General features: G+C 55.8%; 8 protein-coding genes across 8 annotated transcripts; 5 read left to right on the forward strand and 3 right to left on the reverse strand.

Annotated features, from left to right (window-relative positions):
• Nucleotides 1-4,108: 4,108 nt before the first annotated feature.
• B0H18DRAFT_360518 (uncharacterized protein) lies at nt 4,109-6,870 on the reverse strand. Its single transcript, XM_048037756.1, has 21 exons — nt 6,634-6,870; nt 6,238-6,553; nt 6,094-6,175; nt 6,023-6,036; nt 5,931-5,967; nt 5,807-5,868; nt 5,744-5,753; nt 5,671-5,688; nt 5,577-5,602; nt 5,489-5,514; nt 5,377-5,435; nt 5,292-5,316; nt 5,218-5,229; nt 5,138-5,156; nt 5,047-5,089; nt 4,894-4,994; nt 4,780-4,839; nt 4,694-4,721; nt 4,574-4,637; nt 4,495-4,519; nt 4,109-4,430 (listed from the first exon to the last, which is right to left on the reverse strand). The coding sequence occupies exons 2-21, from the start codon at nt 6,546-6,548 to the stop codon at nt 4,280-4,282; spliced, it is 1,173 nt and encodes a 390-aa protein (XP_047893405.1). The 5' UTR covers nt 6,549-6,553; nt 6,634-6,870; the 3' UTR covers nt 4,109-4,279.
• Nucleotides 6,871-9,087: 2,217 nt separating this feature from the next.
• B0H18DRAFT_954913 (uncharacterized protein) lies at nt 9,088-12,566 on the forward strand (the record flags this gene model as incomplete). Its single annotated transcript, XM_048042301.1, has 10 exons — nt 9,088-9,436; nt 9,610-9,752; nt 9,777-9,888; nt 10,020-10,464; nt 10,502-10,549; nt 10,764-11,192; nt 11,459-11,542; nt 11,616-11,952; nt 12,138-12,162; nt 12,388-12,566. 10 exons carry the CDS (start codon nt 9,088-9,090, stop codon nt 12,564-12,566), a joined length of 2,151 nt encoding a protein of 716 aa, XP_047893406.1.
• Nucleotides 12,567-14,619: 2,053 nt separating this feature from the next.
• Nucleotides 14,620-15,844, forward strand: B0H18DRAFT_933426 (uncharacterized protein; the record flags this gene model as incomplete). The annotated part of the gene is made up of 2 exons (XM_048041752.1): nt 14,620-14,742; nt 14,809-15,844. Coding segments are annotated over 2 exons (1,158 nt in total), but the record flags the coding sequence as incomplete, so codon positions are not given.
• A 215-nt stretch (nt 15,845-16,059) lies between these two features.
• Nucleotides 16,060-16,499, reverse strand: B0H18DRAFT_1007636 (uncharacterized protein). The gene is made up of 2 exons (XM_048028739.1): nt 16,334-16,499; nt 16,060-16,279 (listed from the first exon to the last, which is right to left on the reverse strand). The coding sequence occupies exons 1-2, from the start codon at nt 16,428-16,430 to the stop codon at nt 16,080-16,082; spliced, it is 297 nt and encodes a 98-aa protein (XP_047893408.1). The 5' UTR covers nt 16,431-16,499; the 3' UTR covers nt 16,060-16,079.
• B0H18DRAFT_1007637 (uncharacterized protein) lies at nt 16,381-16,815 on the forward strand. The gene has a single exon (XM_048028740.1). The coding sequence runs from the start codon at nt 16,425-16,427 to the stop codon at nt 16,716-16,718; it is 294 nt and encodes a 97-aa protein (XP_047893409.1). The 5' UTR covers nt 16,381-16,424; the 3' UTR covers nt 16,719-16,815.
• Nucleotides 16,816-17,032: 217 nt separating this feature from the next.
• On the reverse strand, nt 17,033-17,516 carry B0H18DRAFT_1007640 (uncharacterized protein). Its single transcript, XM_048028741.1, has one exon. The coding sequence runs from the start codon at nt 17,324-17,326 to the stop codon at nt 17,105-17,107; it is 222 nt and encodes a 73-aa protein (XP_047893410.1). The 5' UTR covers nt 17,327-17,516; the 3' UTR covers nt 17,033-17,104.
• A 4,103-nt stretch (nt 17,517-21,619) lies between these two features.
• B0H18DRAFT_876826 (uncharacterized protein) lies at nt 21,620-22,429 on the forward strand (the record flags this gene model as incomplete). Its single annotated transcript, XM_048040516.1, has 2 exons — nt 21,620-21,742; nt 21,815-22,429. Coding segments are annotated over 2 exons (738 nt in total), but the record flags the coding sequence as incomplete, so codon positions are not given.
• A 2,744-nt stretch (nt 22,430-25,173) lies between these two features.
• B0H18DRAFT_1007651 (uncharacterized protein) lies at nt 25,174-25,560 on the forward strand. Its single transcript, XM_048028742.1, has 2 exons — nt 25,174-25,215; nt 25,288-25,560. Exon 2 carries the CDS (start codon nt 25,309-25,311, stop codon nt 25,471-25,473), a length of 165 nt encoding a protein of 54 aa, XP_047893412.1. The 5' UTR covers nt 25,174-25,215; nt 25,288-25,308; the 3' UTR covers nt 25,474-25,560.
• The last annotated feature ends 128 nt before the right edge of the window (nt 25,561-25,688 follow it).

Below are 25,688 nucleotides of genomic sequence, written 5' to 3' on the forward strand. Positions count from 1 at the left end.
CGCCGTGTGGTTCCCCTCGTATTTTGTACATGAAGATCGTGCCAATCCCTTCAGACAGCCTCTTACGGCGTCAGTGGTTGCTCATTAGTCACTGATGCGCTGTATGTTGCCAATACCCACCTGTTTATTACGCTATGCCATGTATTCACTGGCTGCTCCTAGGACAGATAGATGCCCATCGACGTCACAGGGAAATTGAAGCGTTGTCCCCAGTTATGCGCAACACGCTATGACACCGGTCCTGTTTTGACGTGGCTCACCAGCCCCAGTGGTCTGTGGAGGAACAATGACGCGCCTGGTCGGGTACAAATCGCTGACGACCGGTAGAGATGCAATCTTGGGCGCTCAGTGCTAAATTTAGTTCCGCGGCTCGACGAGTTCCTGACGTCAGACCACCTCCTTCCGTCAAGCTGGTTCAAATTCCTGTACGTTGCCTCGACCTCCCACACAGCAGCGACGACTCGACCAGCGGACGACCACTCGAGACGGGCTCTATGTATCGGCACGCCAGCAGCGCGAGGACGGACGTGCACGGACGGATGGCGTGAGGAGACGCGTGGCACCGTATGAGCTGGGTAAGCGTCTCGAATGCTTACGCACGACGCTCAGCGGTCTGATCGTACGCCAGCTGTTACGTTCCTGTCGCGACACCCACTTCGTATGGTACCCAACGTTGCCCCTGTCGCCCTCGGTCGCTCACCACTCTCGCTCTCCTAAATACCGCCACCTCTACGCGCCGCCCACGTCGATGCGGACCAGAGTCGCGTCTAGCACCCGTGTGCTACTTTACGGCCAGGGTCCGTGAACGCGTGGCCTGAGATACGCGTTCCACGCTTTCCAGCTCGGTATGCACGAGTTGGTGGACTGCTCTGCAACCCGCAGAATGGCCTCCTGAGCTGGCAGCGCTGGAGAGGGTTGAGTGGCGGTACGTGTCCGTGTCTCGTATGCCGCGATCTTCACTGACGACGGGCGAGCCACGTCAGCACGCACGAAGTCAGGGTGAGGACGCGACGTACGTACCGGGGACACGAGGAGGGCGGACGGGTTGGACGAGACGAGACGTGGAGGGCAAGAACGGGACCGGTGGCCACTGTCAGGCGGTACGAGCATCACAGACGCACGTCACTGAAGGGTGGACGCGCAGACCGACACGTCGGGATCAACTCGCCGTACTACTAGTACGACGTTCACCGAGAGACCTGGGACGAATAATCAGCACAACATCACACAAGATCGAACAGAGGAAGGACGTAGCCGGAGCCGGAAGGCTGGGTGCGCGCTGCGCGGAAGACGAGGATGGGATACAAGAGGAAAGAGGGTAGTGCCGAGCAGAGGAAGGTGCGCATTGCGAACTTAGATCGTCTCCTTGTCCACTGCGCGCTCATGAACGGCAGAAACGTGGACCGACGGACATTTTGAGGACATCCTCACGCACCACGACCAACTTCTGCTGGACGCTCGTCCCATGGCTCATGCTGGCCGGTGGACGAGGTGGCTACCGTCACTGGGTTACCGACACTCCGACGCGTAGCGGGGACTGATCAACGCTACGCAGCAGGGTGAGCGGTCTTCGCCCATGAGTGCATCGACGCTGACGCGCTGACGACCTGTCGCATCTGCATTTCGAGCTGTCGCACGCAGCGAGGCGCGCCGCACACTAGTCTCCCGTAGGCAGACCCTAAACACGACCTTATTGAGTGGGGGAGGGCGGTCGTATATGGGCCGCACACCGGGACACGCGCCATCACGCGGCGGTCGGTTCATCGTCAAGTCATACGGTACGGTGCTACCCAAACTTGAACGGCATCCACCTTCTTACTAAGCACGACCGTAGCCTGTAAGCATATAGCGTCCCTGTACCGGCTTTCGCTTCCTGACCCGTCGTCTTCACAGCCACCGTTGCGGCATGTTTTGATCCTCGAGGTGCGGGACGACGCGACGTTCACGTCAAGGTCGGTCGTTCGTACCGAACCGATGCATCTATACGTCGACCGGGGCCTCTCAGGCTGTAAGTATGCATGGGTTCCCCGGCCTCGTGCGCGTGTGGTGTTGGTTCGTGCACGGGATGTCGCAGGAGGTCGTCCTGCTCACGATGGACGAGCTGGTCTCCTAAGACGAGCGATCAAAATTGCGCTGGTCTATTGAGAAAGGCGGCGGCTGAGGCGCGAGGCTCCTGGCGTCCGCAACTGAGACAAGCCCAGCGTGTACTCAACTAAAGTATTTGCCCAGCGAGCGATGTTAGGCCGATCCGACTCGCTGCTTACTCGAGCAGTGAGCAGGTCGTATTTGTGACGACGTGCACGCATGCGTCGCCGACTGGCTGCAGACTACATACAAAGGCAGTACTAGGGAGACTAGTACGTGCTCTACTTCTCCCATAATCGGGCACCCGACCTATATATTTGTTGAGGAGAACTCCGGATGACCGGATGAAATGAACTCACCGACATATGATTGAGGACGCGGGAACAAATAGTCAACGATTTTGAAAGCGCGACGTGGTCTTCAAAGAACAATCGTCCGAAACCACTCCTGCCGGAGTCCTGCGTGGTCTTACCCAATGATGAGGGGCGCGCGAGGTAGGGACGGGGCCGCGTCTGCTTAGTGCTAAGTCGAGGACGCGGAGATAACGCTTGTAGTACGTGCATGGATTGCCGAAGGCCTCGTGGATAGATGAAGATGAGGCTCTGCGAGCCTCGCGTCAGTACGGCAACCATCTGAATCGCACCGGGGATACATACCTGAGACTACTCTCCGCAAGACCACACGTTCCCGCAATTGTTCCGGAGAATCTCCTATGTACCAGTAATCCTCCTGGGAGTGGCGAAAAACGATGTCGTCGGGGTCTCGTCCTCAAGCACACGGAGCTAAATGTGCAGCTGCCACAGGCCGAGAAGTTGCCGTGTTGCTGCGGCGCATGAGGTACTTGATATGACTCGTCGTTGTCGCAGGCGCATCCTTGCGTGGTATCAGCATAAGCGTAGAGTCGGACCGTGACATCTCAGGTACACGACACCGAAAGGGAACTCACATCAACAATAATCGAGGCCAGCACGGGAAACCGTTCGAAGGAGCGGGAGCGCGTCTCTCTCAGCTCTTGCACTGGACGTGCGTGAGCGTGAGTGGAGGATGGAGAGCGGCATGGGCTCTTTGTCTTGGCAGACGGATGACGAGCCTAGCGCACTGGGGCGAGACGTAGAAGGCGACTCAGCGAGAGGGCTTCCGAACCTTCGCACTTTGGTGGTTATTGTATTAAGCGTCGTTTAAGTGCTCGTGTGCGCGACGTACGAGGCTGCATCCGATACCACCACGCGCCGCGCGGTCGACTCTCCTTATTGAAGCGACATGGATTCGAGTCGCTTTCCGCTGCACTGCTCCCCTTCTTTAATCCACTATGCCCTCGCCAGTCGCATCATTCCTCGGGTGTCCAACTGTTGTGCCCTGGCCCCTCGTCCGCTCTATAGGCTCGGTGCAGGCAAGTCCCATCGGCCCGCAAACGTCGGAAGCAGCGGGGGAGAGGGAATGGTGCGTACAACGCGCATGCAGTGCTGTCCGCTAGATCGGGAGACCGCATACATGCGCGCTGCTGTCAACGAACTGGTCGACGACAGGCCATTCATCGGTCGGGCTCGCGACGACATCTACAAGACCTGTCGCTAGTTTTATATCTTTATGCGAACAGCATAAAGACAGGGTGAGCAAGGCAGCTCTTGCTAATGTGTGCAAGTTGCTCGCGGCGACTCACCGAGGTCCAGCCCTCTCGGGCTCTCCCATATCATGCCGTGGCTTCCACACGACCGCTAATCCGCGGCGCGTGACAATTCTGGGACTCTCCATCTGTGGCTTGTGGGTGCTCTGCGGTGGAGCGACGAGTCGCCAAGTCGGACAGCGTAGATGCGCGACACCGCACAGGGCCCTTGAGGACGACCAGTTGCCGTTGAGTTGAGGACCAGTAAAGATGTGATCTTAGGCGCTTCGCGGATGCTTAATTTACCTCCGCACGCCGCATTTATGACCGAGTGCCATACGGCGACCATTCCTTCCAAACACGTTCTCCGCCGTCGTCGACACACCGACTGCTTCAGAACAGCGCCACTGCAAGCATCATCTTGTCAGTACTTCCGGAAAATAGAATAGCATAGCATTAGAGCCATAGTGGTTGTGGAAACAGCGTACACTGGCACTGAAGCACATACTCGGGCGTCCTCGACTGACAAGAGCGGCAACACCACGACACCACGAGTCAGGAAGTCTCGACTAAGGATAGCGAGACAGACTATCATCCGCAGTACGTATCCAAGCAAACAGTCTCCGGATCCGTGGCTGTAACCTTCCTAGCGCCAACCTTCAAGTTAGCCGTGCCTTCTGTGAAGCCGGATACGTAGGACACCTCGTCACTGCCGGAATTCAGGTGTTGGCGAGCATTCAGGCTGAAGGAAGTGTGTATAAGGTGCAAGTTAGCGCAGACGATGGAAGCCCATGATTGTTGCTTACACGGCCATCATCGAGTTAACATACACTGCGAGGGAAACGCGGTGAGTTTGAGCACCAGAGTAGAGATGCTGGGACGTACTCTTGACTCCCGCACAGTTGAAGATGAACCACGTCAACGTGCTGGGTGCGATGGAAGACAGAAACTATCGCGGCGCTTTTTAGCTCGGGGCGCTGACGAGTGTCAAACACAATGACGAACCATTCCTAGATTAACGATCTGTATTACGCTTGAAGGCGATCATTCTGGAGTCAGCGAGATGGTCCAGTGGGATCGGCAAAACGCACGTCGTGAGGATCCCGCGGTTGACGATGTAGACTGTAAGTGTCCGGATGACATTGTCGGTGCTTCAGGCGCACATGTCAGCCCGGTACGGATCGAAATGCAGAGAAATTACACACTTTTTGAAGCCCGTCATCCTGCTGCGCAACATCCAACAGAGGGCAATGCATATACATACGTCCGCCCCTGCAGCGGCACAATTATTGATTGCGCTCGGTACCTGCGTGTCTGTCGCCTCAAATCAGTTCATCGTACTTGGCCTAGAGGCTTACCACGTCTGGGCGAAGAGTATTCGTGATAATCCAGCCGTGCGTACTGGAACAAGTCAATGTGCGGCCATTCGTGACCCACAGCTCTGCTTACGCAGTATCGTAGACTCCCACTGTCAATGGCGAAGGAGTCGTCAGCGCCGCGGCGATCTGCTATGGATTATGCCATCTCACCGAGGCCGGATACTAGCATCGTGCGTGGTCACCGTACAGTCAAGCGATCATGATCTTCCCGACATATAACTCACTGAAAGCCAGTAGAGACAGTACCATCTATCTCAGGCATGTCCATGTCAGCATGCAGCGTTCCGATGAATGGAGAAGTGCGCTCACGGGGGGGATAGTCACTGTCAGTCGCATTAAGTTATACGTTGATCTGGACTGCCCAAATACTGACAAACGTAGAGGGTTCAGCATTAGCCACCAGATGCAGGATTAGACCCACGTCGCCAAATTCCGTGGATATAGAAGCTACATATCGTGATATGAGTCAGAATTCACGTAGCAGTGCTAGAGCCGGTGGATTTGGATACATTTGAACAACGCATATAGTCGCGCGCTGGTCGGATTCAAGTTATCAGTCGTGTATTATGTTTGCTCAATTGTTCGAGAGAAGGATATCCGCACCAACATCGCATATTGCACCTATGTCATTGATATTCGACGGCTGAGCCTCCAACGAGAAGTCTACAAAACTCACTGCAAAAATTCTAGAGAACTCTGCGTTAGAAGAAAGCAGGCGATGCGAGCAGATCAAAAGTACTTCGGCACGACGGTAAGGGCAAGTAGCTGCGCGTGGCCCTGGACAACGTAGGACCATACAATCTGCCATATGATCAACCTCGCTCAGCATAAGGAGGAAATTAAGATATCTGGAGGCCACATACGCCGACGTCCGAGATGGTTATGACCGTGTCGAGCGTCCTTGTCGACCTAGTAGTCAGTCCCATACTACCGAGCGTCAAACCCTCGCACCAACAATGTGCAGAACACCTGAATGATCCGCCAAAAATCAGAGCTATACTGCGTCGTGACAAACACAGAACGCACGAGTGTCTTCACGAGTAGTCTGTCGCGGCGCAGATAGTGCCAAGAGTAATACGCGACTTGAGCCAATGTCGAGCCGTAGAACCTGCCGGTGCAACGAATCAGTTCGGGTCCCTCAGGGCGAGGCAGTACCAGGGAAAAACTCACAATGCGGAGAAAAGTGCGCCAATTAACACACTGCCCATCGTAGGGTTCAAATTGAGTTGTAGGGTAGACATAGTACTCGGCAGAATGGTTGAGGTTGCAGCAAACTGAACAGTCCAAGGGCGCAGCTTCGCCGTATCTGACTTGGACATCGCATACACAGAGACACGATGTCCAAGCTTTATGATACGTGGACTTTGTTTACCGCTATCACCAATCACAACTAACGACCCGCCACCCGGACTGGCCCAGTTGTAACTTACCACGACTCGGGCAAAGTAGGTACCAATGAGGCACCTCGACGGAGAACCCATCTCTTCTGCGGTGTCGTATCAATGGTGCAATTGAGAAGCTCAGATTGATATCTGAGTATCAGGTGGTAGAGCTTCATGTACTTACCAATGATGATTCATCGTGGAGGAGGGGATCATAGGACTCCAGACAAGGCGCCCATATGTCCGATCCTGGTGCAGCGATACACGCCCAAATAGGACACCTATGTCAAATCCTGGTGCGGCGATCTTCCTGCGAAATGAAGCGCGCGAGGTCTGATCCATATGCGGCCATACAGGCTCCGCACTGGCATGTCCTACCACCATACAGACAGTGATTGCACCTTGTATAAAGTGCATGCTGTAAATGCAACTACTTTTGGGGCATCGATTCCTCTGTAGAAAACACGGAACTTGGCGAGTCCGTCGAGATCAAAGCACCTTCAAGTTGAACAGTGGAAGATGATCAAGTGTGGACGAAGACTCATCGTGCAGCTGCGGAGAAAAGCAAGGTTTACTTCACTTTCCAACTAGTTTGCTCCATAACTGACGATGGTATCAGCGGATCTTGGTGAGTAGCAATGGCCATAGTGCGGGCGCCGGGGGTTATGTACAACGAAGGGCGGGAGGCCATCTCCCCTGCATTCCCACATTCCCACATGACCGATGGTGCGCGGCGTGCGATAACCTCGGCGCTCTACGTGCGTGGCTTGAGGATGTACTGCAGAACAGCTTGCATGAGTAGTCGAGGATAGCGCAGACTTGATCGCGCACAGCATCGGACGACTGGTAAAGATGTGATCTTCAAGTTAGGCGCTTCGCAGATGCTAGTACTTCCTCCAGTAAGTACTAACCTATGATGGTAGTGTCTGTCGCTTCGTCTAGGTCCAGCGGTCGTCTTGACTAGGAGAAACACGCCGTCGCATACGTCAAACATGGCGCAGTAGGTCGTCAGCTCTGTCGAGAACACAAGTCGTGGCCGTCGGAAGAAAGGTCGAGGCGCGTGCGGGACGAGCGCCCATCTGCGGTCAGGCTCAGCCTGAGATCCAGCCGCAAGATCACTTTCTCAGTAGAGTCAGTACTCAGTACTCAGCGGCAACTCAGCGGTGTATCTGTCCATTAGAGCACGTGCACAGGCCGCAGCTCAGACTCGGTGGTATACGTCCTCGATCGCGTCGGAAATATGCGATGCGGCGCTTTACGGTGGAGGGCTTCTGTGTACAGCCCCGGGCCCTGCACGTCGTTGCGTGTCCTACACCCGAGCTAAGTTACGTGAAGCCATGCGTCTGAGTCCCCTACACGTAGTCGCTTTTCACCCCGCCCTGCCATAGTCCTCTCACTTTCTCGGCCCCGTTGCATCTCTCTATGCTAGATTGATTGGCAACATCCGACGCCGTCATGGACCCGTCCGAGGTGCGCACTGTCATTTTCGCTGGCAGAGCAGGAAGACTAACTATATCTCTGTTGCATCCGTGTATTGTATAGCAGTCGATCCCGTCAAGGCGCGTCCCTCGTCAAGCTCGAGATCAGTCAAGGGTACAGTACCACGAGCAGTTCCTCACTGGCATGCGCCGACGAGGCACTCAGAGGATAGCGACTAAGTTGTATCACGGACGACCACGCGACCGTCATCGCGTGCCTCGTGTGGGTGCTGAGCAACAACGTCGGCAGGTCGAGCGGTGATTGAGCAGAGGGTGCCAGACCGGGGTGGGATCGCTTCTGTTGAGGTTGGGGCGAGAGGGCGGGCTGGGGCCGACGATCTCCAACGCGATCTTGGCTCGCTGGCTTGGTGTCGGTGGCCGACGTCGAGACAGGTTGTTGAGACCGACGACCGCAACACGAAGATCGACCGGCAGGAGGTTCCGCGAGACGGGAACTTGTAATATGCCACTCTCCAAGCATCGACTGTGCTCACACCGTGCTGCGAATGAAATCATTTTGGATCAAAACGTCTCGCGAAATGGACATGGAGCTCGAAGACGAAGGCGGTACCGTGATCGGGGGTTCTCGCCGGATTTTCTGTAGCATGGCGGTGACACTCGTGCGGCGTGCATCTGTTCGTTCGATGCAGACTGACACGATACAGCCAAATCTGAAACGAGCTCACCATCGCACCTGTGTTAAGAGAAGCCACGAACTAGCTCAACGCGTGCTTTGTCGTAGACTCGTACATCGCGCGGACCCGCCATGAGCTCGCAACTTCACGAAGCTCGAGTGCTCCACAGCATTCATGACTACCCAGCAAAAGAGAATCGGTCTTGCAATATAGATAGATCACGTATATGATCACATACGATCTGAGGAACGTTATCCGTCCACTGACAAGCAGTGCCACACCGTCTTGCCTGCAATGCTCGCACGAATGGATCATCGTCGATGCACCCCGATGTTTGCCTGCCCGGAAATGAGGCGTTCACCCATCTATCTGGGCCACTCGAGGGTCAGCTTCCGAGGTTCCAAAGGACAGCAGATGACCAGAAGTCCACAGGACTCACCTTCGAATCCACCGCAGCTTATGTAGGTCGGGAGCTATAGCGTACCGCTGTCCAGAACCTTTTCACTGGCATCTGCTGTACCCGCGATGCTTGCCTTGCACAGCGTCGTCGCCGTTCATCCTTGCACAGCGAAGGACCGCAGTCTCTCCCACGGCTCACCATCGCAGATACATGAAAAGAAGAACCGGATGTCAGACATTGCACCCGCAATACACATCTTCAAACTCAACTTCATCATTCCACGAAGCCTCGAAGCTGTTCAGATACAGATGTCAGTTACCGCATTGCTCCTATTGGCGAGAGGCTCCTCCCCATCCGCCTTCGGATGTAGACGCATCTGTCTACGTCTTCACATCCATATCTCTGCTGCATCGCCCGCACGAGGCATCTACGATGACCACATGCATTCAAAGGCGGCCGGATATCTGCTTCGAGGTGAGAGCTGTGCGGATCACAGACGGGTTCTTCATTTAACGTGAGTTGAGTAGAAGCACTCACACAGCATAACTTGAATGCGTGTCGAGTAACTGTTGGCCACGCGCAATGACCTGTAATCGGGACACCTCACCAGGCGTGACTTGGGTGTGACGATCCTTAACGCCGCCCAGACGCAGGCGTAAAGCTGAGACAGCTCACCTCAATCCCTCCGTCGAGAGGGATCGCTGGGTCGCCTCATGTTTGGCGGCCCATTGCACGCGCACCCCCATTGGACTCTACTACTTGCCAACCGAACATCCCATTGCTAGTGCATGTATGCAGACCGCCATCGTTGCAGAGTACGACAGCCCACCCATCAGTCAATACAGAAAAGGCAGCATATAAAAGGCAGCCAGACGAGGAAGTAGTAACGACCGTCATGACGGTATTGGCAGCGCGGAAGCGGAGAGGTCTGAAAAGACAGTACCGACGATGCCAGTGCCATCGCAGCACTGGCGCCGGAGCCAACACCGCCAGCGGCGGAGGTGGCTATCTGCAGGGAAGAGAAAGACATCATGATGGGCAGGATGACGTGTTGCAGATATATCGCGACGGACCGTATCCTCGAGTTTGCCATCTCTTCTCCTGTCCGGCGCCCTGCTGCAGCGCATCCAAGTTGACCGGATGCGCCACATGCTGGTCGTTGCCCGCGTACAACGCACCGAATGGACGGTTGACAGGCTTCGCCGCGGGGCGCGGGTGCACCGCATACGGCTGCGACGAGGCGACTCGGAGGCGTACACGGGCTGGTACGCGGGCGAGGCAATGGACATGTGTGGGGAGACACGGGCGAGGCGAAGCCGTCGAGCTTCGCGACACTCTTGGAAGAAAGAAACCCCAGCAGCCGCAACATCGGCCAGTCCACCAATCAGCCTTCATTTCGTCGATAAATGTCGGAGAACGAGTAATGGAGATGTGGATATGCGCTACGAGAACGTCGACGTTCGCGCGAGGATAAGCGCAGGACTCTCAGTCCGCGGGCATTGGTAGTGGCTGATGCAGTGAGGGACGTATGCATTGCAGTGAAGAAGGCGTACAACGAGACGATGGCCAAGAAGTAGGCAAGGATGAGTGAGGACCAAGTACAGCTCAAGGTCGAGGCGGACTACTTACCTGCGCGGAGCTTGTGCCCGGGAAATCTGCGTAATCACCATAGACTCCGAGAGAGTACTTGTGAGACGCAACTCACGTCATTGAGAGTCGCTCCGCTCGCCGCCGACCGGGGTCCAGCCTCCCGTCCGACCTCCACCCTCCACTGGTGACTGGCATGTCCTCCATATACTAGTACTTACCAACGTCCGCATGCATGGCGTGTCACAATCCCCGCATTCTCCGCGGTGCGTCTACCGTTGGTGTTCTGCGGAGGAATGATGACCGGTCGAGCATGGCGCAGACGCACAATCCGACGAGGAGGCCAAAAGGAGGGTCCAAAGCTGCAAACGTCCGGTAAAGATGCAATCTGCGGCGCTCAGCGGACGCTAAATTTACTTCCGAGTTACTTCCGAGGCTCACGCTCAACCGCACGTCCTTCTCTTTCCTTCACAGTTCAAATGTTCAATTTCCTGGACGCTGCCTCGGCCTCCCACACAGAAGCGTCGACTCGGCCAGCGGACGACCACTCGGCACGGGCTCTACGTATCGGCAGGCCAGCAACGCGAGGACGGACGCGCACGGACGGATGGCGTGAAGACACGCGTGGTACCGTACTAGCTGGGTAAGCATCTCGAATGCTCACGCGCACGCACGACGCTGTCTGATCGTACGCCAGCTACGTCCCCGTCGCGACTCCCACTTCGTAGTTGCACCCAACGTTCCCTCTGTCGCACTTGGGTGGCCAGCCGCCTCTCTCGATCCCAATCTCGCCATCTCTACGCGCCGCGCACGTCGATGCGGATCACAGTCGCGTCTAGCACCCGTGTGCTACTGTACGGCCAGGGTCCGTGAACGGGTGGCCTGAGACACGCGTTTGACGCTTTCCAGCTCGGTATGTGCGACTTGGTTGACTGCTCTGCAGCCCGCAGAATGGCCTCCTGAGCTGGCGGCGCTGGAGAGGGTTGAGTGGCGGTACGTGTCCGTGTGTCGTGTGCCGCGATCTTCACTGACGACGGGCGAGCTACGTCAGCACGCACTAAGTCAGGATGAAGATGCGACGTACGTATGGGGGACACGAGCAAGGCGGGTGGGTTGGACAAGACGAGACGTGGAAGGCGAGAACGGGAGCTGGTGTGGACGCGTCAGGCGGTACGAGCATCAGCCCACGCACAGACGCACGTCACTTAAGGGTGGAGGCGCAGCCCGACGCGTCGGGATCAACTCGCCGTACTACGACGTTCACCGAGAGACCTGGGACGAATAATCAGCACAAATCACACAAGATCGAACAGAGGATGGACGTAGCAGGAGCCGGAAGGCTGGATGCGCGCAAGACGAGGATGGAAGGCGAGAGGGAGGAGGGCAGTAGCGAGCAGAGGAAGGTGCGAGCGCAGGTCGTCTCCCTGTCCACGCGCTCACGAACAGTAGAAACACGAACCGACGGACTTCTTGAAGACATCCGCGAGCACCACGACCGAGTCCTGCCGGACGGCCGTCTCGTGGTTCAAGCTCACCGGTGGACGATGCGCTGTCGCCGCTGGGTTACCGATGCTCCGACGGGTGGCAGGGACTGATCCACGCTAGGCAGCAAGGTGAGTCGTCTGTTACCCTTGAATGCATCGAGGCTGACGACGACCTGTCGCGTCTGCGTTCTGAGCTGTCACACGCCGCGAGCCTGAGGCCCACCGCATACCGGGACACCCAGCATCCATCGCGCAACGGCCAGTAGGCTCGTCGTCAAGTCTACGGCGCGGCGCTGCTCAAATGGCATCCGCCTCCTTGACGAGCATCAAAGCGCTGGATGATACGACATTCAGGTCTAATTTGGTCGTTCGCACTGAACCGGCATTCTGGGCTCGCTCGACCGGGCAATCTATACGGCGACCCGGGCCTCTCCAGGGATTCGCATGCCGTGCTGGTTCGTGCACTGGGTGTCGCTGGGTGTCGCCCTGCTCAAGATAGACACACGAGCCGGTCTCCAGAGACGAGCGATTGAACCGCGCCGCTGAGGCGTGCGCGAGAGGCTTCCGTTCACCCTGTCCCGGCGTCCGCAACTGAGACGAGCCCGACGCAGACCCTGCATGTATGTACCTGACTCAGACACTTCCTGTCGCCCATTTCGTAGCAGACCTCCACTTGTTCGCATATCATCGCAGCAATTCAACGCTCCCTCGGAGTTCCTGGAGTCGGTCGACGGCCTGTGAACGACGCCCGTCGGAGCGCTCAAACGCGTTCTTGCACTCCTGATTGGCTGCCGCGTCCCGCGTCAGTGCTCTTCCCGTCTCTCAGGCTTGCGGCTCAAGCTCAAGTCCCCCACTGGCCCCTCTCGCTCACTCACGAGCACCGCTCTCTGCGTGCTCTCCTCTGCTTCTGGCTGCAGCTCTCTCCTCCCGACGTTTCTCTCCCGCCCCCGCGCCTTCCCTTTGCGTTTCCCGTGCCCGCCGGCCAGCCTCAGTGGCGTGTCGTCCGATGAACTTGGCAGTGCTCGATATCTGGGAGCGGACGTCTAATGCAGACGACACGCACCATGGAAGCCTCGTATGAAGGTTCATATTGTGGTCGCCAGTCGCACACTGAACACAACTGAGGCGGCTGCCGCGAATGCCGGTACTGCTCTTGCGTGAGCCGAATCAGCTTCGACACGGCTTTGCGCCTGTATGTAAGCGCAAAGGCCTGCTGCGAATGTCACCTTATGAGACGCGTGTCCCGACAGGCACGCGCCAATCTCATTCCCGGCCGACGGGTGAGTGGCTCCCTGCCCCGCAAACCCAGTTAGCTGTCGGGGTGCTGCCCGACATATCGGTCGGGAACATGACTGGTACGTTACACGCGTTCTCTCGTCTCGGTAAGTTCGGATCTGTGCGGTCGCTCTAGATCCCAATGTGAGCACTCCAACGCGTCTCGTTACAAACATTGTCTCTTCCCTCTTGCGAGGCTATGACACGATTAACAACTCTTTTGATCGCGTCTCTCGACAGAAATCTTTCGCTATTCTGGACAGCTTCGCAAGGCTATGCCCCCGGGAAATTGAAGGCATCCGGGCGGCCCCGATGCAGTGCCTCGGCGGCTGCTCATGGACACCACAGAGACCACACGCTTCTGTACGACCCGGGTACGTCTCGTCCAATCATGGTTGCCCTGTTGGTACAATGTGGCCGCCGGAACCGTGCACCACGTAACAGCGTTACATTGTTATCGCACAGCCCATTGCATGTACATACCTTCCCTTCCATATCAATACGTGAGCGTCCAAACCCTGCGGACTTGAAGCTTGGCGGTGTGGCTCTCCATTCAGCACCACTTCGACGACATACATCCTCGGCTTCCAACATCCGATGGCTAGTCTCGGCGTCCTCCCCTGTGGGAGCTCTGTCATTTGCCGTGACCTACGTGAGGTTTCACAATTGAGACAGCTGTTTGAGACGATCCTCCGTCGTCCTCTCGCTTTCCCTACCCGTCCCCATCGCTGTAAGATACACTGACCGCCATACAACATCATCATGGACCCACCCGAGGTACGCACCGTCGTTCTTCACTGGCACGACACGTAAACTGATATCGCCGTTGTATCCGTGGACTGTATAGGAACCGTCGGCCGATTCTTTGACCCCACTAAACCAGGGTGTCGAAGAGGACGCGATGGCTCCCGACCCCAGCGGGGTGCCTTTTCCGATCACCACCGTCGTTTAACGAGCTCAGGCTCTGGCGGAGGCAACGGCTCCGGGCCGTCAGTGAGTATTTGCGATTTTGAAGGGCAGACGGGATTGCTCACCTATATGCATGGCAGTCATCAAACCTGGATGGTGGAGAGACTACGGGGGCCTCCCCATTGTCTCGTAAATCTGCATCTACACCTCCGAATCAGGTGAGCCTGAGCACGAACATCGATAATTCTCTTATGCATCAATTGATCATAGTCCAATATGCACCATCAGAACCCGCGTGAGCAAACGGATAGGGCGGAAGATCCGCTATCAAAAGACCCTCCAGCGCAGGGAACAGCGCGGTCAGAACAGGAAAAGGCTCTCTTCAACGTACTCGAGAAGTTCATGAAGCCACGGGACCCAACAGAGGCACCAGACGCTTGGTTGAAACTGGCGGATACAGCGTGGGCCTACGAAAAGGACCGTGTAGAACGATGGCGGAATGAAATTAACGCACTACTCGTCTTTGTGAGTTGCGTCCACACCGTTGATCGAGCGCACGCGAAGCACGACTAAGAGGTGATTCCCTTGTAGGCCGGCTTGTTTTCTGCCGTCCTCACCGCTTTCGTGGTTCAGTACTATGCCGTTCTGCTGCCAGCACCTGACCCCAACACGGCCATTCTTGAGCGCATATCCGCGCAACTCGGTAACACGGCTACGAACACCGTTGTCGCCGCCGCCAGCTCCGAGTCCTCGGTTTCGGCGCGGATACTGACGGGTCGTACGAATTCCTCGTCTATAAGCTCCCCCTCGCCACCCACTGCACCCCGTTGGATTGCCTCGCTGTGGTTCGTCGCCCTGGTCTTCAGTCTCAGCGCGGCATCCATCGCTTTAGCCGTGAATCAATGGCTGAACTTCCACGCGACCGAGCAAGCCGGCCTGCAAGACGCATCCCAGAAGGCTTGGACGTGGCAGCTCCGTAGACGTGCACTGGAAGAGTGGAAAGTGGAGTACATGGTCAGCATCCTTCCGCTTCTACTTCAGGTGGCCCTCGTCCTCTTCCTCGTCGGGTTTGCGGGGTACCTCTCAGAGCTTGGCTTCGACATTGCTGTCCCAAGCACGTTCTGCGTCGGCGCCCTGCTCCTCTTTCTCGCTTTCACATCCGTGTCGCCGGCATTGGTGGGTTACAGTCCCTACAAATCACCTCAGGCGTGGTGGATATGCCAGGCCTGCAGATCGATACGATGGGTAGCTTACTGGCCCTCCTTGCGTCTCCATCGCATGATCACTGCTTGCCTCGGGATTCGGCCTCCGGTATGGCATTCTTCTCTACGCGCGCGTCAGATATACCGTTGGATGGAGGGGATTCGTCAATTCCTTGCTCAGCGTGAAGCACGCGCACGTACATTGATGACGACGACTGACTGGCTGGCACATGAACAATTGTACCTGGACAACTTGATAACCCGCAGAGAAGAGAAGTCCCTGTTTACGGACATATACTCCATCGCAGACGACACAGACGTCCTTCGCGCAATGGGAACCTGCATGCGAGCGATGCCTATCGCCCGAGCAATCACCAATGTTACGGAAATAGGTCAGACGGCTTTCGTCGCCTTATCAAAACGACAGGATCCGCGTTCACGGGTGTCCAGACCCTCTGCTCGGGAATCTGGTAGTCAACTGCAGTCTGATGTTCTGAACAGCACCTCCACCACTGTGATAGGTCGCATGGTGCTGGACACGTTCATTCGCCCACAGACAGACACTCAGGCTCTCGGTTGGGACTCAAACTATTGCATGTTGGCTGGATTGATCCGCGCTATGCCTCTCGCCGATGGAATCCAGGCCTGCATGTTTTTGTTTCAGCGTTTGTGCAATAGTCGGCTGTCCACGAAACAACAAAAGGCCACCTTGGATGTTATACAAAACGTGTACGTGACGATTGATTTCCTTGCGGAGGACACCACGTACGCCAATGCCATCCACAATGGTGCGATGCAGAAGGCGAGATCATATGACTGTGCGCCGCGAACCAAGTTATATCGTCTGCACGACGTCCAAGGTATGTCAACTGTCCGCTCCAGTTGTATAGAGTGTAAGCTCAAATTTGGCATAGACTGGCAATGCATACAGGCTGCAGTCGCGACGGTATGCGCACGCCATGACCCTGTATCCACCATCCAAATCACGACAATCATCCTAGTCATATGCATGTTGTCTGTCCAGAACGACCATACATTACCAGCCGAACCATTGAGGGGAGCTTACCTGGCCGACATGCTCCGACAGTTCGACATGTACTTGGCAACGCTGTGCCGCAAGGAACTGCAAGACACGATGCGACACCTTCCTCCCGCGGCTATATACAGACTCGACTGGCTGTTGGCCCGCATGCCCCGAACCGACATCTATGGTTCCTTGAGTACGACCGAGATTCGCCGGAACGTGATGATGTCCACAAACCGCATCGCGCGGCGACTCCAATGGCTCCTCAAAAGTGATGTATGGACACCGCCAGGGACGGTCCAAGGGTTCTGCATTCACTTGCCAGGGTACGTGACAAGAACACGATGGCGCCTGGAGGATTATGGGACAGAGCTAGAACACTGGTCAGTCATCTTCGATGCTCAGAATGTCCAAGACACACTGACACTTGCAACAGGACAGGATGGCTCAAATGTGCTCCGGATGAGCCCCAGAGCGAAGGCGAGCGACGTGTCGACTTCCCGCAGTCGATTGACCCAGAACCTAAGTCGGAAGCCGGGGATGAGCAGGAGCTGCTGAGGCCACGATTGAGCCGTCCGGTACGATCTATAACGCAAATCACGTAAGCGATGGACCACACAGCATACTCGTTCATTCGTTGCTGATCACATCCTCTCTCTAGCTACAGCATTGGACGCGGATTCAGACCGACAGCCGTGCAGGAACCCGACGTTGAAATGCGAGGCGTGGACGCTGGCCCGAGCGCAGCACTAGATATACCCAGTGCGGACACCGCATCGCCAGCCGTCAGCGGGGCCCTGCCGGTGACCGCTGTGACGCTCGACGAATGGCAGCAAGGGCAAGACGCGGCCCAGACCGAGCCTTTGCAGCCGCTAGATAGCATTGAAACGCGTGCGGACGACCCGAATGTCACACGCGGAGTAGTTGACGACGGCGCGGGCGCGGACAAAGGCCCTCATGACGAGGTCGAAAGCGCGAGCGAGGACGCGGATGGACACCGAGACGACGACGCGCGATGGGAGGAAACACCTGACACCGAAGACGCACCTGCGCAATCCGAGTTGCAGAGTCTGAGTTGGGCAACCAGCACGAGAGCAGCGGCTGATCGGGGATTCGGAGGATGACACGGACGGGTATGACGTGTACGTCACACATTGCTAGACATATCATCGTCGCTGACTGCTGACGTTCAACATTCAGTACTCAGTAGTGACGGACGGACGATCGAAACCCCATACACGAAGATCTGTCTTGGATTGCGCTTGGCTGCTATCCCTACGCTCTTGTATTTCTTATACCTGTCTGTGATGCTTTCGTAAGTTATGGTCTCGGAGTCTTGATGCGTACGGGCTTACTGACTGTTCTACGATACACATGCGTTCGCCGACCCGATTGCCTGGAACTTCCACGAACGGGGTGTTGCTGTTCAATGTCTGTATTGTATGTACTATTCGTTCAGTGCGAATCGCCTCCCGTTTATCTGCTTGAAATCGTTGTTGGATTATCGCGTACCAAGGTATTCCGTCGAGCCGCGACAAGCAAGAGCAGATACAAGATAAGAGATTATATTGTGAGTTCTGAACATGCTTCACGATGACCGCCACAATCTGTGCCGTAGCATCCATTAAAGAATACCCGCAGTATTCTATGCTACCCTTGAGATAAGTAGCGACACTCGTACCTCGCGCCGGGGTGACGGACCTGACTCTGTCACTGCTGCATCACTAGCAGCAGCTGCGTAGACAAATAAGCTACCAGTCAGCACTGCACGGACTTCAATATAAACATGCAGTACTCACAGCTTCGTCTCTCTGTCACCACCGCCTCCCGCTCTCACGAGCCTCCCATGCAACGACTCGGAGTCCTCTCGTCTTCTCCAGAATTCGTGTCTGGACGGCTAGCGGAAGGGCGCCACTGTCTTCAATGCCATATTTGACGTGATAAACAAGCGTGTAGCTGGTTGAATCGAAGAGGCGGATGCTGGGCGCCGCTCGACCTCGACTCGCGGCAACACTACTGGGCGGCGATATGTCTTCGGCGTGCGACCCGGGAGATGCGTGCGCAGCTCGGTTTTCTAATATTGGGCAGTGGTTAAATGGCACTGAGCAGCAGCGCCCTCATGCTAGTGAGGGAAAGCGACCGAGTCGATCCCAAACGGGCGCATCTCGAGTTCACTGGTGGAGATAGGTCGAGGCCAGCAAGGCACATTGCATCACAGCAGCATCAGGTGGATGAAAGGCTGGCGGCCGTGGGGCGGAGGACAGACAAGATACAGGGGGGCTGGTGAAGAAACACTGGTGGTCGCCGCGGCGAGAAGACTCAAGAGGAGGAGGAGGAGGAGGAGGAGGAGGAGGAGGAGGATAGCCACGTGCACCGTTGAGGAGGTCAAGGCGATGGTTGATTGACGCCCGCGCTTGCCAGCGCCTGCCGCCCGCTCCTCCTCCTCCGAGGCTCGGTGAGCTGCCGTGCAACGCCTCGAAGTCGCGCTCAATCTCGGCCTGAATCCCTACCTCGCGCGCCCAGATGTCAGCCTCAAGCGATACACTAAATCACATTTGTGTCTGCCTCGGCTTAGACATCGCGCGAAATCCGAATGCTATGTTCAACTTCACTCAAGTCAGAACGGTGTGTGCACCCATTCAAAGAGACGAGGTTCGCTGACGGTATGCCTGAAAGTGACAGGACAGCACGGCGCGCACTGTATCAACGGAATTGCAAAGGCTGACGCTCGTTCATATGCGCGTAAACCTTATGGGATCGCTGAGCTTGCATAGCCGAATCGTAGGTGAAGACGTATGACCCGAGCGTGACAACCACCATACAGTATCTCTTAGTTCGGGTTTATGCTATCGGTACGTCCCATCTTTCCCGTACATCATGAGCACGTTTTTCATGGCTTCTTGGATAGTATTACCCTACTCGCCACCGCCCGGTACTCGTGTCCTTAAGCTTCGAGCAAGCTCAAGTTAAACAGTCGTGTCAAGCTGTATCGCCGCGAAAAACGCGGACCCTGACAAGGTTGCAGGCATGAACGCCGGAGGAGGACCGTCCGGCTCCTGGAGCCTGGTTGGCAAACCATGGCCAAGAGGCGTGAGGCAGATACAATTCTAGCGGCGAAGTGTGTACCTGCTTTACATACTCGCATCGTTTATTGCATTGACTTCCAATCGGCATCGCTAGTGACCGGTGAGCTGGTGAGGAGGAGGAGGAGGGGTGAAGATGTGATCTTCGACGCACGCACGGATGCTGATTACTCATCGGACATGACAGCCACTGCACTTGCCACCTCCGAGTTCTTGACGGAGGGGATGGTCTTCTTGCTTGCCTCGCGGTACACGCAAATTCTCTGAACACGCACAACACACACATAGGACACGTATCTTGCTGCCTTAAAGTGTCTTTCGAAGTCTGGCGTAAGGAGAACTTATGGTCCGTGCGGGCGGGACATCAAGCGCCCGCTGTTGCCGCTCATTTTACCCTCCCAATTACTACTTACAAACCCCATAGGTGGACATTGGACCTTTGACACGATCTCCGAGCCACACACTCGAGGTTTTGGACACAGCAGCAGGGATACGCGTTTCTTTGTTCGACGTGAGTGGCCCCCGACACATTGTTGATTTCCGGCTCACGTCTGCGGTCCCTCAGCAAGCAATCGATAAACCAGACGGAGGCTTGTATGTGGGGCACTTACGAAACCAGCAAAAGTGTAATAGAGGTGCCACGCAATGCATCGTAATTGAACACTAATTCGGTGCTTTCTACACGGTCCCGGTGGTGCGTCGTCTCATGAACACGAATGTAGGTGTCCCGCCGACAGGCATGTGGATGTCTCATTTCTGGCCGACGGGCCAATTATCCTTCGCCGCGCAAGCATACTTACGGCTGTTGGGGTGCTTCCCGAGATATTGGCCTTGAACATGACTGGTGAGTAATGCGCTCTCTCGTGATGAACCAGTCAGCCCGAACTCAGTGCTGCCACGCTAGGTCCCAACATACCTGTGTTCCTATGTGCCTCGTTGTGGATACATGGCCTCTTGCACACTTTCGAGGTCAACGTACACATCACACGCCTGACAACTTCCATACCTGTCTCGACGAGGACCTGTTCCTGCTGCTGAATTACATGACTTCGGTGGGCTCTCGTTGATGGTGGTACGCGTGCAGTTGCTTCTCAGTGCGTGTTGCGCGTTGACGAAGACCACACGTAGGCCTCCGTATGCCTTAATACTTACTTATGATTTCGCCTGTTAGGTACAATGCTGACCCCGGGACTTAATAACATGTAACGGCGTCAGGATGACATCGCGCAATCTATGACATGTCTCTCTCATGTTACTCTGCGAACCTGAGCCTGCCCGCATCCTTGCGGACTCGATGCCAGTGGTGCTCATGTTTATTGAGCACCACAGAGTTTGGGGCAGACGTGAGGCCTCCGAGCGTTAGCAATGTGCAGCCATCCTCGGTGTATTTCAAGTTCTGCGGAAGGCATCGATTTGTTGCGTGTCCCTTGCCCCGTCCTCTCGCTCTCTCTTCCCTCTTCCCTCTGTCTACGCTATACAGATCACCACTCGACGCTGTTATGAGCGCACCCGAGGTGCGCGCTGTCGTTTCTCACTGGTACAATGGGAAAACTGATTGTATCGTGGAACGTAGGAATCGCCGGTGCACTCGGTTTCAGGAGAGCACGCAAAGACTCCCGATCCCAATGTGATGTCGTCATCAAGCGATACCATCCGTCAACCGAGCTCCAGCAAGAGCGGCGGCTCTGGAACTAAGCCGTCAGTAAGTATGAGCAGAATTGAACGGCGAACAGGATCACTTACCTGTATGCACAGGTATCCAAATTGGTCGGCGCGGGCACTGCTGGAGCCTCCTCATCGCCCCATGACACCACGCTTGCGGCTCCAAACCAGGTGAGTGTAGTCGGTGATCTCGAAAGTGCATGTAAAGGTCTGACATACATCATCAGAACGGTTCGAATGAGCGGCCGAATGCCAGTGGAGCGAAGCATTTGCCTGAGTCGGCAGACCACTCGGCGAAGGATGCGACAACGCCGTCGGAAATGGAGACAGTTCTGACCAAAGTATTCGAGAAGTTTATGAAGTCGCTAGAGACGCAAACACCGTCGGCCGTGATGGATGAAACTGCCTTGTTCAAAGTATTCGAGAAGTACATGAAGCCGCGAGACCCGCAAACAGTGCCAGACGCGTGGTTGAAGTTGGCAGATACAGCGTGGGCCTACGAAAAGGACCGTGCAGAACGATGGCGGAATGAAATCAACACACTCCTCGTCTTTGTGAGTCACGCTTACACCTCCGTTCTAGTGATCCGTGGAAGAATAACCGAGAAAATGCTGGCCCATTTGTAGGCCGGCTTGTTTTCCGCTGTCCTCACTGCTTTTGTGGTTCAGTACTATGCTGTTCTGTTACCGGCACCCGACTTCAATACGGCCATCCTTGAGCGCATACTATCCGTGCAACTCGGTAACATACCTACCAACGCTGTCGTGGCGGCCGCCAACTCCGCGAACCCAGTGCCGGTGCCAATGGTTCTTACGAACTCATCATCTGCAAACTTCCCCTCGCCACCCGCTGCACCCCGCTGGATTGCCACGCTGTGGTTCGTCGCCCTGGTCTTCAGTCTCAGCGCCGCATCCGTCGGTTTAGCCGTCAACCAATGGCTGAACTTCCATGCGACGGAGAAAGCCGGGCTGCAAGACGCATCCCAGAAGGCTTGGACGTGGCAGCTCCGTAGGCACGCAATGGACAAGTGGCAAGTGGAGTCCATGGTCAGCATCCTTCCGTTTCTTCTTCAGGTGGCCCTCGTCCTCTTCCTTGTCGGGATTGTGGGCTACCTCTGGGAGCTTGGCCTCGACATCGCCGTCCCGAGCACGGTCTTCGTCGGCGCCTTGCTTCTATTTCTAGCTTTCACCTCCGTGTCACCCGCATTTGTCGGTTACAGTCCCTACAAGTCGCCGCAAGCGTGGTGGATATGCGAGGCCTGTCGGTGGATTCGCTGGGCAGTTTATTGGACCATCCAGCCTCGCACAATCCTCGCGGTTATCCGCCTCGTCGTTCTACCGAGTCCGATTCCACCCACAATTGACGCGTGGATATACAAACCAATGGAGAAGGTCCGCATACTCCTTGCTCAGCGCGAAGCACATGTGCGTGCGTTGATGAAGACGAGTAACTGGCTAGGACATGAACAGTTATGCCTGGATGACTGGACAACCCGCAGCGAAGAAAAATCACTATTTTCGGACATTTATTCCATCTCAGACGACACAGACGTTCTTCGCGCACTAGAAACCTGCGTGCGAGCGATGCCTATCGCCCGAGCAATCAACGCTGTGACGGGAATTGGCCGAACCGTCACCGCCGCCCTCTCAAAACGACAATATGCGCGTTCACGGGTATCCGGGCCCTCTCCTCTACCAGCTGGTAGCCAACTGCAATATGATGTTTTGGGCAGCACTTCTACCACTTTGATCGGTCGCATGGTGCTGGACACGTCCACTCGATCGCGGACAGAACTAGACGGCAAACCTCTCGACCTTGAATCATTCCATTGCACTGTGGCTGGGATCATCCGTGCTATGCCTCTCGACGACGGCCACAATGCGTGCATGTCTTTGTTTCAGCATTTACGCGATGGTAAAATTTCTGTAGAGCAACAAAGCACTACCTTGGATGTTTTACAAAATGTCTACTTAACGATTGACTTCCTTGCGGAGGACAGGTCGTACAACACTGGGGTGCGTGTGGACTGGATGGAGAAGGCAAGATCATATGACTGTGCACCGTGTACTGAGCTATATCGTCTGCGAAGTGTTCAAGGTGAGTTAGCTGTCTGCATCAGTCGCAAAGGGCCTCAGCTGACGTCTAGAATAGACTGGAAATCAATGCAGAATGCACTCTCAGTGATATACGCTGGCACACACCGTGACCCTATATCCATCATTCAATTCACAACAACCATTCTGGCCATATGCATGTTGTCCGTCAACAACAAGTACCTATTGCCAGCCGAGCCGTCGAGGGGAGCTTACCTGGCCGGCATGCTCCACCGATTCGACAGGTACATGGCTACCCTCCGCCGCGTGCAACTGCAAGACGCTATGCGACGCCTGCCTCCCGCGACCATATACAGACTCGATTGGGTGTTGGCTCGCATCGTGCAGTCCGACATCTATGACTCCTTGGGTACAACCAAGATTCACCGGAACGTCATGACGTCCACCAACCGCATCGCGCGGCGACTCCAGTGGGTGCTCAAGTGCGATTATTGGACGCCATCGGGGATGATTCCAGGATTCCGCATCGAGTTGACGGACGTCACGAAATCGACACAACAGCGCCTGGAAGCGGATGGGATAGAGCCAGACAACTAGTCAGTAATCTCTGACACTCAGAATTTCTAGGCACCCCGGCTGACTCTTGCAACAGCAAAGGATGGCTCGAATGCACTCCAGATGAGCCCCAGAACCAAGGCGAACAGCATGTCAACCCTCCGCAGGTGGCTGACCCAGAGTCTACATCGGAAGCTGTGGACGAGCAGCACCCACCGGAACCGCGAATGGACAGCCCGAAGCGATCTATGATGCAGTTCATGTAAGCGGGGAATTTTGTACTCTACTCGTTCAATCGTCGCTGATCATCTCTCTAGCCGTGACGTCCGGCGAAAATTCAGAAGGACTGCAGCGCAGGAGCTCGACGTCGAGAAGCGAGCCGTGAGTATTCGCTCGAGCGCAGCATCCGATGCATCCAGCGTGACGGACACCGCACTGCTAGGCGTCAGCGACGCCCTGCAGGTGACCGCTATGACGCTCGACGAATCGTCTCAAGGGCAGGACGCGGCCCTGACCGAGCGATCGCAGCCATTAGAGGCCACGGAACCACATGCAGACGGGTCGGGTGCCGCACGCGTAGTAGCGGAGGCAAGCACGTCCGTGGACGAAGGGCGTCAGGACGGACTCGTAGGCGCGGTCGAGCACGCAGATGAACGTCAAGGCGGCGACCCTCGTCCGAATCAGGAGGGATTAGCTGCACCGGGCGACGCGCCCACACAACCGTCCGAGTCGCACCACGAGCCGGGCAGCCAGGATCAGAACAAAGGCTGATTCAGAGACGGATGATGGTGGTATCGACGTGTACGTCCGATCGTGCATTGCTGGATAGACTATCATCGCTGAATGCTGACGTTCACTGCAGACGGACAATTTGAGCCAATTCATGACGAACTGCGGCCGATGATAGACGAATCTTTCCGTGCAGGAACCACTTCTTGGATTGCGATTGGCCGATATCATGTAGTATACTCGCATTCTCGGTGTAGCTGTTCATGATGCTTTTGTAAGCTATGGTCTTGGAGTCTTGATACGTACGGGCTTACTGGGTGTCTACGATACGATTGTGTTCGTCGACCGGATGGTCTGGAGTTGTCCACTCTCCGTATTGTGTTGTGTACTATTCGTTCGGTACGGATCGCTTCCCGTATGTCTGCTTGGAACTGTTGTTGAACTATCGCATATCAATACCCGCCATGTTCTCCATCGAGCAGTTTTCGACAAGCGTGGGCAGATATAGAGGGGGAAAAGTCATATTGTGGATTTTGAAATAACTCCGCGACGACCGTTACAATCTGTGCCGCCGCGTCCACTAGACAATATCCGCACAGCCTTGTATGCTACCCTTGAGATAGTAGCGCTCGTACCTTGCGCCGGGCCCTCTGCTTCTGCCACTGCTGTACCAGCATCTGCGTAGATAGGTAAGCTGCTAGTCAGTACTGTACGGACTCGATCGCATATACTGATACCGTACTCACATTCTCGTCCCTCAGGCATCGCCGCCTCCCGCTGTCATGAGCATCCTATGCGGCGGGCCCTCCCGTCTTCTCAGGGATGCATGCCTGGACGCCTGGCAGAAAGGCGCCGTCATCGTCTTCAACACGGTGCACTTGACGCGATCATGGAGCGTGCAGGTTATCCAGTCGAGGAGGTGGATGCTGGGCGGCGCTCGCGGATGATTTGATAGTGAAGGTAGACCTTGAATGAACTGGTATCATTCCAAGAAACATGTAAGGAAACTAACGAACGAGACAAGACGTACTGGCAGCGGTAGCTTGAGCAAAGTCACCCGAGTCTTCGACTCGGCGGACCACCCAGACCTAGATGCTTAACTAACGTACAATATACGTAAATGAAGACGGAGAGGCTTAGGGTCCAAAGAAGTATGCGTTAT

This window comes from Fomitopsis serialis (genome assembly GCF_022376445.1).
Source record: "Fomitopsis serialis strain Sig1Antser10 chromosome Unknown B0H18scaffold_33, whole genome shotgun sequence".
NCBI classification, from domain to species: Eukaryota; Fungi; Basidiomycota; class Agaricomycetes; order Polyporales; family Fomitopsidaceae; genus Fomitopsis; species Fomitopsis serialis.